General features: G+C 53.2%; 2 protein-coding genes across 3 annotated transcripts; one reads left to right on the forward strand and one right to left on the reverse strand.

The window, feature by feature from the left end:
- Positions 1–1,255: 1,255 nt before the first annotated feature.
- TICAM1 (TIR domain containing adaptor molecule 1) lies at positions 1,256–3,377 on the forward strand. The gene has a single exon (XM_009809799.2). The coding sequence runs from the start codon at positions 1,271–1,273 to the stop codon at positions 3,281–3,283; it is 2,013 nt and encodes a 670-aa protein (XP_009808101.2). The 5' UTR covers positions 1,256–1,270; the 3' UTR covers positions 3,284–3,377.
- Positions 3,378–7,672: 4,295 nt separating this feature from the next.
- On the reverse strand, positions 7,673–12,093 carry FEM1A (fem-1 homolog A). 2 transcript variants are annotated; one of them, XR_009484547.1, is made up of 2 exons: positions 10,006–12,093; positions 7,673–9,832 (listed from the first exon to the last, which is right to left on the reverse strand). XR_009484547.1 is itself a non-coding variant. In XM_009809801.2 (2 exons), exons 1-2 carry the CDS (start codon positions 12,091–12,093, stop codon positions 10,060–10,062), a joined length of 1,881 nt encoding a protein of 626 aa, XP_009808103.2. In that variant the 3' UTR covers positions 7,673–10,059. The 2 variants fall into 2 exon arrangements, 1 of the variants encoding a protein (XP_009808103.2); XM_009809801.2 differs by having other exon boundaries at positions 7,673–11,184; positions 11,338–12,093.
- Between the last annotated feature and the right edge of the window lie 1,615 nt (positions 12,094–13,708).

Raw genomic sequence — 13,708 nt, forward strand, 5'->3', positions numbered from 1 at the left:
CCCGGCCCCGCTGCCGGCGCACGGGGCGAGGCTGAGGGGCGGAGAGCGGGGCGAGGAGCGGGCGGCGGGGTGAGTCAGCGGGCGGAAGGCCGCAGCGAGCGGCGGAGGACGGGGCTGCCCCTCCGAGCGCCTGCCCTCCCCTGCTGCCGCCGTTGCACTGAATCAGAGGTTTTCATGGAAGAGCCAGCGACTTCCTCAGGTTCGGCTCGAGCTCCTTCATTAGGCAATGAGAGGATTTTTATGAGAGAGAGAAAACCGATTTGAAATTGCAAACTTTCCCCAGTCGAGAGCTATTTTGGGGCATCCGCTGGTGCTCCCTTTAAATAGGGAACGCTTTTCCAGCGGGCTCAGTCAGTGCCTGGGAGCGGGGCTCTCCCAGCTGCCCGCACACCCTCCGGCCACCCGCTCCGCCACTCCGGCCAACTTCTGCTGTTTAACTTAACCCCGGTCAGGGGCCTCTGGTGAGTGCAAGGGTTTCGCAGGGCTCAGGGAGCTGATGTGGATGGAGACAACGTGTCCACCACGACATTAGGCAGCCTGACACTGCATGTATGCGGGTTATCGACCCTCCCGGCACGAGCAATTTGAAAGGGCTTCCTCTAAGCGCGCTTTATTCCTCGACTGCCCATCGCAAGGAGCCTGCGAGGCGGCTGGGACCAGCTGCCTGGAGCAGACAGACACTTGGATTTACCTAAATACATTATTAGTTCAGGAAGTATTTTAAACCAGTTGTAATTAACGTGAAGTGCACGCAAAGAAGTTGTTCTTTGCTTAATAAGAGAGTTGGAACAATGCGTGGAGCACTGGCAGACCTGCAAACACTGAACAGATGCAAAAATACTTGAGAGCTGTGAGGGAGAGCCTGGGAGCTCTGCGAGCACCCCCCAGCTCCCCACATCGCTATTTCTGAACGTTGTCCTGTGTTCTTCTCGCAGGTCCCTCGGGACAGAGATATCCCGGTTCTGAGATGAGCCCCTGAGCAGCAAAGAGCCATCGCTTGCGCGGTACCTGAAGCGTGACCGGGGTGTCACAAAGCACCGCAGGGGAACCGACCTTCGCTCCAAGTGCTGTAATATGCTTTTTCCATCCATGCTGCTTCAGTCCGTCATCTGGGCCACCAGCTGATGAGATGGCACAGAGCGCCAAGCTCCAGCCAAGCTTTGAGGACGTTTTTAATATTCTATCCCAGATCCCACAAGACAAACTCCTTAGCCTCAAGTATAAACTGAAGCACTTGATATTTGGGCCCAGCAGCAAGTTACTGCAAGCCATGGTCCTGCTTACTCTGGGGCAAGAAGCGGATGCAAGAATTTGTTTGGATGCCTTGGGAGATAACCGGGCAGCCCAGTACGTCCACCAGACCAAACTGGGCGCTGCAGGAGCGCAGGAAGATGGGGAGGATTTGCAGCCTCCCCAGCTGGATGCAGGTGCCATAGCACTTCTGGCACAGATCTACTCAGTGTTGGCGGAGGAAAAACTGTGCAGCCGTGAAGCCATGGACAAAGCCTGCCAGGCTGCCACCAACGCCTGCAATGCCAGCAAGGAAACGCAGGGGGAGACGCTCAACAGCATCCCACCTGAGGAGCAGGAAGAAGATGGCTCTGCTGTCAGCATGGGCCCAGGTGACAAATTTCAGACGCTGAGATCTGATAAGGGCGTAGGATTTATCCAGATGGCCAGGCCAAACTACGTGGTGAGAAGTTCCCCAGTGCAGATTGGAGGCAACTCGGACCTTTCAGGCCCACAGACCTTGCGCTCCTTGGGGAGTCCCTCCTTCCCCAGTCACTTTGAGATCAGTGCGTCACCAACAGTTGCTTTTCGCACCCAGCCTTCTTCCCACAAGCATGTCCCCCAGCCCAGCCGGCTGTGCGAAGGGAGGACCAGCAGTGCTGGACAGCCTGACGGGGACAGACAGAGCCACGGCCTGCAGGAAACAAGCTGGGCCAGCAGACCCAACTCTCATCCTGGGCAGGACACAGGTGCCCAAGTCTCCCGACCGGAGAAGGTTGTGCAGGTCAGTTCATGTCATCCAACTCTCCCTGTTCCTGAAACGCAGCTGCCCACAATGGGTGCTGTGAACCAACCTGTGGAAAGCAGTGATGTTTCCAGCACAGTGGCAGCAGAACCTCATGCACCAAAAGAAAGCACAGACAAAAAGCAAGATGAAAAGCAATTACCTACAGGTCTTCCCGACTCAAGAGCTACAGTGGATACTGGTCCTGCCCACATGTCCAAGGAGGACTCCTATGTTCCAGCAGGCATTTCTTCTGACTCCGCATCTGCTTCCATTTCAGCCTCTGTCCTTCCTCCTCCTATCTATCCCTTCTCCTCAACCCTTCCCCCTCCTTCCAACTTACCGTATCTCCCTCCCCTCCATTCGTCCCCCTCTCCAGCCTGGCCTCCTCCTCTCCAAGTGCCCCCATCAGAGCCAGATGGTGGAAAGTTCTTCACTTTTGTTGTCCTGCACGCTAGCGAAGATGAGATTGTTGCCCATCGGGTCAAGGACCTGCTGGAGAACATGGGGGTTCCCAACGGTGCCACACTCTGTGAGGACTTCTTCATTGCCGGGCGCAGCCATCTGACTTGCTTCCAGGATGCTATGGAAAACTCTGCTTTCATCATCCTTCTGCTGACCAAGAACTTCCCATGCGACCTGTGTATGTTTCAGACAAACACTGCTCTGATGGAGTCCATCCTGAAACCATCCAAGCGCGACTCAGTCATCCCTTTTGTGCCCAAGGAGAACCCCCTGGAGCGGAGTCAGATTCCCACCACACTCAGTGGGCTGATGCCCTTGGATGAGAACTCTCCTGGGTTCTCCAAGACAGTGCAGAACACCTTTACCACCAGCAGGATCAAGGAGAGGAAAGCCATGTGGGACCTGATGCAGATAAGGAAACTACAGGCATATCAGGAACGGAATCGAACTCTGCAGAACTTCGCTGCTCTGAACCTTGGCTCCCTTCCCCAGGTGCCTCTGTCAGCAACACAGCCACCGCTGCTGGAGCAATCACCCCAACAGTGGTGCCCCCCCGCTTCGGCTGTCCCTCCTGCCACATACCCACCTCCAGCCGCTGGTCACCCCATGCCTGCTCAGGTGGGTCCCCCTCCTTTCCAACCACTTCATCTCCCGTCAGGCCACTACAACATGATGACAGATCCAGGAGGCATCCCACCCCTCATCATTCAACATGCTCGAATGGTTCAGATTGGGAACAACAACAGGATGCAGGTGGAAACTGTCACACCAGGTCCACAGGACAGCCAGGAAGAAACCAGGTAGAATGCTTGATCAGAGACGCAGCAAGTCAGCCGAGGCCAGAGATGCTCACACTTAGTTTCAAACCCTAGATTATAGTGATTCTGCTGGGACTGGGATTACTCTTATTTCACTGTGGGTAAAAGGTGCCACTTTCTTGGAGCACAGGAGAAAATTACCTTTTTTGTTGGACAAAAGAGGTTGCGATCTCCTGAGACTGTTTTCCTTGTGCTTATTTTCAAGTAACTGAGAAAACTCTTTTCCTGATTTTCTGAGGCTACCGGAAGGTTTTATAAATAAATTTTAATTAATTTATTTCTGTTTCTCTGGTTCTTTCCTGTAGAATTAGCAAAGGGGCAGTCAGGCCTATCGGGAAAAGTGTTCTGCCTGTACCTCTGGGGTGCAGGGGGCTGGCACACTGGGGTTCTGTTTCATAATCTGCTGCTGACCAAATCATTTGAGGGAAAATCTTCAGGGGATGCTCTGGGGAGCCGCTGTGGCCTCCTGTCAAGGTGCTAAGCACCACAAGGTCCCACTGTTTTCTTCCAGCAGTCCTCTTTGCACGGGGTCGCACAGCATCCTCCCGGCCCCTCATGCCATACGTACTTGGCATGCGCGGCGCACTCCCCTTGCTGCAGCATACCAGCAGCGCCATTTCCCCCGAGGCTCTCGCGTCAGAGCCCGGAAGGTTCAGGAAACCAGCTTCACAGCCTTCTGAGAGGCTGCAGGCCTCTGGGCTGAGGCAGCAAGAGATGACTTTTCCCAGTTCCCCTCTGAAACTACAGAGAGAGAAGTTTTTCTTTGTGAAAGACAAAATTCCCATGTGCCCCTGGAGGCATGGCTTGAAGGAAAGTATTTTTGTATTTACAAAAACTCTGTTAAAGAACTGAGATTACATGTCAGGTCGAAGGCTACACAAGAATCTTTACAGTAAAGCTGTGTTTGGGAAAAAAAATTACTTAAGGTGGAATGAGAGGGGGGGAAGCGGAGGAAGTCCGAGGAGGCAGAAGCTGAGTGTTCACTCCTCTGTTCTTACCTGCTTGTAAAAGGCCAGAGGTGGGACCAGGGCCCTGTTAGACCGGCTGCTGCACAAAGAAACGGTCCCTATGGACATTACTCCACCTATTCATGTCATTGCCTTTGAGGAAAAAGTTTGCTGGAAAAACAGAAGCATTGAGCAGAGCATTACAGAAGGGGTGGAAAAAGGCCAGGAATGGGGGGGTGTTCTGCAGGACCCGGGCGAGGGCTATACCAGGCAGACCTCTGCTGAGCTTTGAACACAAGCAGGGCATCCGAAGCAAAGCCCCAGACCCCACGCTCGCCCTCCGACGGCTTCTGCCGCGGCCGTTTTTGCCTGCTCTGTCAGCAGAGGTCAGCCCAAAGCCACCAGATGACTAGAAATGGGACTGCTCCCTCTGCGGACCAGCGCCCAGCCAACAGCATCGCGCTCCAGAGGCGGCTCTCCCTGCGCCCGGGGCTCTGCAAGCCGCAGGCAGCGCTCGCCGTCCTCCTCACCCTAGGAAGGAGCCCGAGAGCTGCCAAGTCCTCGCTGAGATGGACCTCGAGGGCCAGTGTGGTTGATACAGGAGGGGGGTGATCCCGTTTCGGGTATTTCTGCAGATGTGCGTGAGCTCGTGTCACTCCAAATAGCTGTCCCAGTAGGCTTCAATTGGAGAGGAGCCAGCACGGTCTGGCAGCCAAAGCGCAGGACAGCCACAGACCGTCCTGGACCTGGGACTACCCAAGCTGGGCACTCACAGGGCCTAATTCTGCATTATAGTCCCCGTCCAAGAACCATCCAAGCCATACAACCAACACCTGCATAAGAAAGACATTAATAACTCCTTGGAGAAAAAACTGTTCAGCTGACATTAATCCCCTCTCAGCGAGCGCTCTGGTCACTGGGCTGAAGACTGTCCAATTCTCACTCTCCCTCTCTGGCTCAATCTACCTCAAGCTTGTTCTGCACAACGCATGCCCTCCCAAACAAGTACCAGCCTACTAAATAAAGCTCACTGCTGAGACACGAATCCCCAGCACGGAGGAGAGAACAGAATGGGAGTCTCTCCTTAGTCCTGGCTCCTCAAGAGGATAGCAGATAACAGTATAAAGGAGGACAGTCCCCTCCACCTGCCCTGTGTTGAAAGCTGCAACTGCTGCCTTTTTATTTTCGAGCAGCTTGTGGCCCTCAGGAGGGGCCGAGGATGTCTGCAGGATGACGCTGGAGAGCCTGGGCACGAACCAAACTTCAGCGCAGGCTCTGGAGGTCCTGGGCACCACCAGACGTAGGAGCTGATAGCTGATGCGTCGCTACTCTTAAACCACAACAGAGCAGCGGCTGTCGGTTTTGGATTTAAATCCCACAGAACTGCCTCTGAAGAGGCCACAGGTCCTTTCTCACGGGTCTGTCCATGGAAGGTCTCTCTGCCTCCCTCACCCCCACCTCAAGGAGGCTTAGCTCCTCCTGGACCTCCTTGGCTGAGAACTAGCACAAGACCCCAGGCTTGCACAAATCAAAGTCCTTTCTGTCCTGAGCAGAACAAGAACCACATAAAAGCATCGCTATTTCAAAGCTGCCATCAGTCGTTGGCTTCCAGCTTTGAAACAGTTTGGCTTTTAACTTCGAAGGACCCAGTGACAATGGATTAACTCGTTTTCTCTTTATAGAGTCTGCTGGAATCCTCCAAGTGCTTGAATTCCTTCTATTTCCGTATTTTCTCTCCTCTACATCACCTTTGTTCGAATAGGTGTTGTGTTACTGCAATTGCCGTCACACTGCAGTTGTCGCTGTGCGGCCACCAGGACAGCCCCTCCCCTTGGGAGAAAACATATACATCACTCCTTCCCCAGCTCTTCTGCTTTCTATAAATAAATGCCATGCAAAACTGCTCAACTGGAAGCTGCCCTAGCTCGTAAACAACCGTAACACAGTCCCATCAGGTTTGCTCGGAGAAAGGGAGAGGGAAAGACATGGTAGTAGACTGTAAAACATTGCAGGGTTGGGTGTTTTTTTTTTTAAGCTGACAGTGTGTGGAGGGCCCAGAGGCTCAAAGGTTATTGGGAGCAACTTCCACGTAAGAGCCACAGCCCTGTTTTAACCACGTCAGCGGGTTCACTCATCCCACATTTTCAGGGCCCTCTTTGCTGTTGCTCACCCCAGAAAGGGACCTTTGCCACCAGGGCCTCGTTTTTCACCAGGAGAACGCACGTGTGCCTGTGACCCCCTCGTTCCCTCCCCAGTTTCTCTGGGAACCTGGGAAATGCTGACACGGTATCCCTATCTTTATGCTCTAGGCCACTATCTTTGCAAACACTGAGCTTAGGGCATTAGGAGGCTCCAAAGATGTCCGTAGAAGCACCAGCAACTGGCTCCAGGAAAACCCCAATGAATTTCTCACCACTTTTGCATTTCTAAAGAAATGTGTATGGAAGGCTTTATTGTCAAGAGGGCCAATTACCAGTATGAGAGAGAGAAAAGTGCATCTTAGGTTTTAAGAAAGGAATAAAAGGCAGACATTTCGTTCGTGGCAGTGTACAGAAGGGCTCCTGGAGAGCAATGTGCTACAGGAGGGTCTGTAGCCACCCCAGTGAAAAAAACCCTCCACTCTCTGTCCAAGATAATGACTCAGGTAACAAACTCATCACTGAAACCTTTCACTGCTCCCTACAACTCCTTGTTTTGCCCCACATACTGGAGCTGGCCCAGATAACACCTACAATAAGGACTGTTCATTGCAATTACCCCTAAACTCATGCGGTGATTTCTCCCACCCAGTCATTACTATCAATATTTAATTGCTGTGTCCTTACTATGTAATTACAGATTATGTGTGTGTGTGTGTGTGTGTGTGTTAAAAAAGAAAAAAATTCAAGCCCTTTTCTATCACACAAAGTATTCTCCTCCTTGAGGCTTTTGTACATGACTGGATCCCCCAGCTACCTGATGACACAATCCTAGTTCCAGAGTTGCTTCCCCATCCCAGCTATGGAAGAACTCTCTTCTCATCTCCCTCCTCCCAACAGCTCTGCATAGGGGATGGGATCGCAGTCAGCAACGATCAGCCGCTGCCTCAGTCCTGAGGCTATCTGGTTCCTTGTACCTGCGGTGGCAGCTTCCCTCCTACGTACCTGAAGATAGATCACCTATAGCACAGCAGCAGTATTTTGATGGGAGAAGCACGTCCCACAGAACTGCAGACACTGCTTAAATGTCACGTCTAGCATTTTCAAAGGAAACAGAAGGCAGCAACATTTTGATCAAACCATCAAGAATTATTTTTAAGGATAGAGCAATCAACGAAGGGACAAACATTCAAATACCTTATCCGTCTGCTCCCATCCTCCCTGAAGAAGGCCAAGCATTTTTTGGAAATCCAAGTTCTTGTGTGGAACTAAATCCAGTACCTTTAATTTCTCTGTCTGCTTTTGACCTCCCACTGACAGCTCTGGGGTTGAAAAACATAAATTGATGACAGCCACACTGCATCCCTCTTTCTCCTTGCTATGCCCACGGTCCCAACTGTATACAAGGCAGGTAATACCTGAGTAGCATAACAGAGTAGTAATAACCTGAGTAGTAATAACAGAGTAGCATCCTTTCACACTGTTTCATTGACATCAAAAGATAAGGCAAAGTATATAAAGAGAGGTGTTATTTCAGTGTCAGTGTTACTCTTTTTCAGGGGAAATGTTTGCAACTGCAGTACAGATTAGTTTTTCCCAGGAGTAAATCCAGATGAAATGAAACAATCCCATCTGTTGATTGCCAACACCCAGTACTTCCGTACCCACGAGTGTACCATCCCTAGGAAACAAGCTGAAAATACAGGCTTACCAGCAAGAAGTCCAAGGCACTTGCATTCTAGCAGCCATTTTTTGTTTTATTATTTAAAGTTAAGAGCGCTCATCAGCTCACAAATTAACAAATTCCATTCCTGCAGTTTAGTTCAGGTTTCAGCCAACAGGAGAAAAAAAAATAGAATGTAGCTAAACTAACTCTGCACTTTACATCTCAATAAAAGTTAAACCTCCTTGCTTTATAAATAAACATTATAGTTAACACTGCAAAAATGTAATGGCAGATCTACATTATCTTCAAGGGGCAGAGAGCATTGGATTATTGAGGCATATGGATATGCTGGCTTATAAATACAAGTAGAGAAGCTTCAGTAGCATATAGTGCATGGTTGTTTATCAGGGTTCTGCTCTCCCAGTCTTGACCTTTCCCAAAGCTCAGAGGCAGCTGCTTCACCCCCAACTGTGCTTTCCACTCTGCCCAGGGCCAAGAAATGAGCCACAGGCTGCCAAAGCCCAGCCACTCCCCCTGCAAGAAGATAAACTGCTGGAACAGCATCATGTTTACCAACACTGACTGTTTACCACCTAGGAGGGTTCTGCTAATGGAGGCAAATGCCTACCCTGAGACTATGGATTTCAAGAGAAAAATGAGTTGTGTGCAGATCCTAATAAAAGAAAGGAGCTTGCCCGAACAGCAGCCAAATGAGATTTCAAATTCAATCTTTGAAGTAGCACCATCCTCAGTAAAGTTGCAAAAAGAATCAAAAGCCAAAACCAGATGCTAATGACCCACTCCATGTAGGTTTTCAGAATGGGATAATTAATAGAGCCCAACCAGTTGATACTAATAAACCTCAGAAGAAGGCGGCACCTTTAACTTTCATTTCTTTCTTGCAACTTCCTTCAGACCACCCTCATGCAAACATGCCACCAGCACTCACTTGCTTTAATAACCCCCCAAGCACCACCCACACCGCAAGTACCTCCCATCCTAGAGGGCTTGCAGGAGCACATCCTCACAGATGGTTCAAAATGCACTGGTTTGGCTCTGAAACCTGGCCGTATCCCCGCTGTACAGCTCAATCCCTGCTGACCTCTGGAGCTAAAGGACCTTCACGTGGGGAAGGGAGCAAACGTGTGCAGAATGGGCAAGCTAAGGGCCTGAACGCCACATCAGTATTTTGTTTTTAAGGTAGCAGTTTTTCCTCCCCATTCATAAAACCCAACAGCTATTGATGAAACTACGTGACCAGAACTGACCTTACTACATCTTACAGAATTGAAGAAGTCTTGCAGCATAGATAGGGCCTGGCTCTAGAAGAGAAAAAATAACCCAGCTTTATGCACAATCATTGAAATCTCAGGCCTTTAACACCACTTGCTACTTGGCCAACCAAGGGAGAAAAAATAAACATCCTCAGCATACCCAGCCCTACTGCCGGGCAAGGCAACTACCTCAGCAGAGCACAAGCTACTCGGCTGTTAGACTCGTACTGTACCAAATCTGAGAAGGGGGTGGGGAAAAAATTAGTTGGAAGATATTTTATTCCTCACTTGATTCCTATCTGTTCAGTATTTGGGATGGAAACGGCTAGAGCACATGTGTGATGTGTAGCTGCTCCAAAGCTTAACGCTGAGTTAAACCAGCAGTAGTGGGAGAGGCAGCGGGTCACAGGGATCTCCATTTTCCTTCCTTCTCAGGACAAGAGGGCTGGCATGGGAACAGGCAGGGGCTGCAGCCTCCTCGGGATACAGTGCACTGCAGATATCTGGTACCTGAAGATGACAACAATGAGGGACAGCCATGAGCTCTCGAGCCTCCTCCTCCCCTACCCCTGCACACGCCAGCTTGATGGTGACAGATGAGGACAAAGCTTGCAGCCTGTCTCAGCACAGCGACGGCCTTCGGCACCTAGGGAAGGATGGCCTGAGATCTCAGGCTGCACTACCTCTGCGGGGTGAAACAGGTGACGGGAAAGGCTGGGGACTCCAGCTCTCCCGCCCTAGTGCAGTTCAATGAAGGCTTCCAGCTCCTCGGGGATGAAACCCTTGTAGGGAATCTTGTGCTTGTCCAGGGCGCGAGCAGCAAGGCACTGGAGGGTGATGTAATTGAAGGGCTGCATCATGCTCTTGGTGAGCAGCTTCTCATCCAGCAGCTCATAAGCAGTCTGCTTGAAGGCATTGGTGGCGTCCATATGGGCTCCAGCCTCCATCAGGGCACTCATGATCAGCGGGCAGTTGTTGCGGGCAGCAACATGCAGCGGGGTGTTGTTGTCATAGTCACGGCTATCTGGGTCAGCCCCACACTCCAGAAGCAAGTTCACAACGTGGAGCGATGGGAACTTGCCCACAGGATAACGTCCCACTGTTGTGGTATCTTTGTCCACAGCCATATGCAAAGGAGTGAAGCCATTCTTGGCCCGGGGGCTGCACTTTAGCAGGCGGTAGATAGTCTGGCGCTTCTGGTGTTCCTGCTCCGGGGTGCACTCCACCTTCTCCAGCAAGAAGACCAGGTGGAGGATAATGGCCAGTGTCTTGGTGAACTGCGCTGAGTCAACTACAGGGTCCTTGCCATGCACAAGAGCCCTCTCCACCTCCCGGACCCCTTTGCTCAGTACTCCCATGAGGTCAGAGAAGCCCAAGTGGGTAGCTAAAGTGCCTTTGGAGCGGTCCTGAAGCACGTAAGAGAAAAGCTCAGCAAAGGAAAGGAAACTGCTGGCAGTCATCGGGCTGAGAGGCTCCAGGTTGCCTTGCTGCATGTCCAGAGCATACTTCCACAGGTTAATGCAGCGTTCGAAGTTGCCAGAGTCAGCATAGACTGCTCCTCGGTAACGGATGTAATAGGAAGTGTCTGGGTGGGAAGGACCCAAGATGCGCTCCCTAATCAGCAGTGCCTGCATGCGCATCTCATCTGGATCAGTAATCAAGGCTTCCAGTTCCTCCAGCGAACTCACTTCCCGGGAATAGTCGTAGGCCAACACCAGCTGCCGGGGCTCAGGTTTAGGCAGGTATTGCCCTCCCTCACAGCGAAGCTCCATCGCCCTTCGCCAGTACTTGTGGGCTCCCAAAAGGTCACGTTTCTTATCCACAAACGTAGCACCCAGCAACTCCAGTGCTTCCACAGCAGCCTCTCGAGTGCAGAACACGTTAGGGACCTGCTGCTCATCCTGACTGGAAGCTGAGGCACAACATCTCTCACACCCGTCTTCATCACAGCCCTGAGGTGTCTCCTTGTCAGCGCTGCAGCACCTCTGATGGCTCCCATTTTGGTTCCCTGCAACTTCCTCCTCCTCCTGCTGCTGCAGCCCTCCTTGGATGAGGTACTCCACAATGTTGGTGTGGCCGGTGACACTGGCAGCTAGCAGCGGAGTCATGCCATAGCCATCTTTCTCCATGCGGGCTTTGGAGCGGAGCAATAGCTGCAGGATCTCCAGGCTGCCGGACTCAGCGCAGTCATGCAGGGCCGTATTCCCCTTCACACTCCGGCGGTTGACATCAGCCCCTTTCTCTAGCAAGTAACGTGCAATTTCCCGGTGCCCTTTGTAGCAAGAAATCATCAAACAGGTGTGTCCGTGACGGTTGGCTACTTCCAGGTCAGCCCCGCGCTCCCCAACTAAGTAGCGCACAATCTCCAGGTGCCCATCAAAGCAAGCAGCCCGCAGCGGCGTGGAGTTGGTCAGCGTGGTCTGGTTCACTGACGCGCCGTGATCCAGGAGGCTGCGCACCACTCCCAGGTGCCCGGCAGCCGAGGCCGCCCAGAGCGGCGGGGCCCCCTCGATGGTCTCCCCATCGAAGTTGACAGAGCCTCCCTCCTCCACGCGGGCTCCGCAGTGATCCAGCAGGTACTCCACCACCTCCAGGTGCCCGTGCCGGGCGGCGATCAGCAGCGGGGTGCTCCCTCCCCCGGGGCCGTCGCCCCCGCCGGGCCCTGCCGTCAGCGCCTCCAGCTCCTCCCGGCTCCGGCTGCCCAGCAGCTTCTGCAGCAGCTTCAGCTTCCCATCGCGGGCCGCGTTGTACACAGCCGTGCGCAGGTCCATGGCGACGGGGGCCGCGGCGACCGCACCGGCCACCTCCAGGCCATGGACCGGCTGCTCCTCCACGCCCCCAGCTCGGCCCGGGGCAGGGGATGGGCGAGGGCGGCCCCCCGGGGGGAGGAGCCCTGCGGGGCCGGAGGCGCCCGGCGAGACACCCCTCACCTCAGCGCGGCAACCTTCAGTCTCTTCGCCCGGCCGCCATCTTAGGTTGCAACGCGAAACAAAATGGCGCCCGTACGGACGCAGGGGCGGGGCGGGAGGAGGACGATGGGAAATGTAGTCTCGCGCCCGCCCCGGCCCGGCTGGCCCCGCAGGAGCGGCTCCTCGGCGACTCGGTTTCCCGGCAGGCAGCGGGAACGGGGCGGCAGCCGCAGCCGGCTGGCCGTGCCGCGGTCCCGCGCGGGGCACCCTGGGAAGTGTAGTCCCGCTGCCCCCAGAAGCGCAGCCCCTCCCCTGGGATCCCGGGGACGCCGAGCCTGCGTTTCCCAGCGCGCCCCGCGCTGCGCCACCGCAAGGGCTGCTGGGGCGGGGAGCGGGATGGCGCCTCGCGGCAGTGGCGCTGAGGGAGGGCCGGGCCGGGCGGAGCGGTGGGGCCCGGGGCTGGCTGCGTTCCCTGCCCCGCTCATACCCAGCGCGGCCGCGGCTCTCGCAGGGGAAGGAGACCGGCCGGACCCGGGGCCTGGCTGCCCCTGGGCCGGCGCCGCGGACCCTGGCGGACTCAGGCCCGGGGCGGGAGGGAGCGGAGCCAGGTGTGAGGTGGGGCCCTGGGGCGGGAAAGAGCCCCAGGTCCTTGTGCCAGGGCGCCCTGAAAGCCCGGGGAAGGCGACCCGGGGTCTCCCTGTGGGAGGCAGGTGCCACCGGGGCTGACAAAGTTGTTCTATAACTTCACAGCGTGTGCAAATTTCATGGGAGGTTTTATTTCTGTTAAATTCCTTGAAGCGATTGCACTTCAAAATACAATAGCTGCACAGCGTGCTAGTACAGCATTAGTCGGACGTGTTTTAATCATTTGGGTTTGGTAGAGCATTTTAAAGTACAGCTTTTCTGCCTAGGACAAGGTAGTCTGGAGGTAGCAAAGCCACATCCATAACAGCAAACACAGATTTATTCCCTTTGATCCCTGCCATAGGGCAAGATGTACAGCTTTCTCCATTCCTGAATGATAATACATGGCTGGAGTGAGGGAAAAATATTCAAGGCAATAAATAGCTTAGCTTAGATGAGCGAAGCTTTAGTTACCATAACCTATTTTTAGGGCATAAGTTGAATTTAAGTGGCTCTAATCTTTATATGGGGAATTGGCACAGGGTTTCTCCTGTTGTATTTTATTTATAGCTGTTTCTTCTCCTTTCCAGGGAAATATGATTAGCCTCATCATTTCCATTATTATTCTGTCTGTCATTATTACTATTCAGTCCATCCATCCACCCATTTAGGTCTTGTCTGGAATTACCTAGGATTATCCTGCTAATGCATGTTGCCTTCGCACAGAATATCATTTTTGTTGCTAAGAAACTGCTTTTGCATAACAGACAGCGTGGGCCTAATTTTCACTTCAGCAGCTGTTAAAGTCAACGGGAGCAGCAGGTGCTCAGCGCTCCTGAGAGCCAGAGCCAAA

This window comes from Gavia stellata, chromosome 32 (genome assembly GCF_030936135.1).
Source record: "Gavia stellata isolate bGavSte3 chromosome 32, bGavSte3.hap2, whole genome shotgun sequence".
In the NCBI taxonomy this organism is placed as follows: domain Eukaryota; kingdom Metazoa; phylum Chordata; class Aves; order Gaviiformes; family Gaviidae; genus Gavia; species Gavia stellata.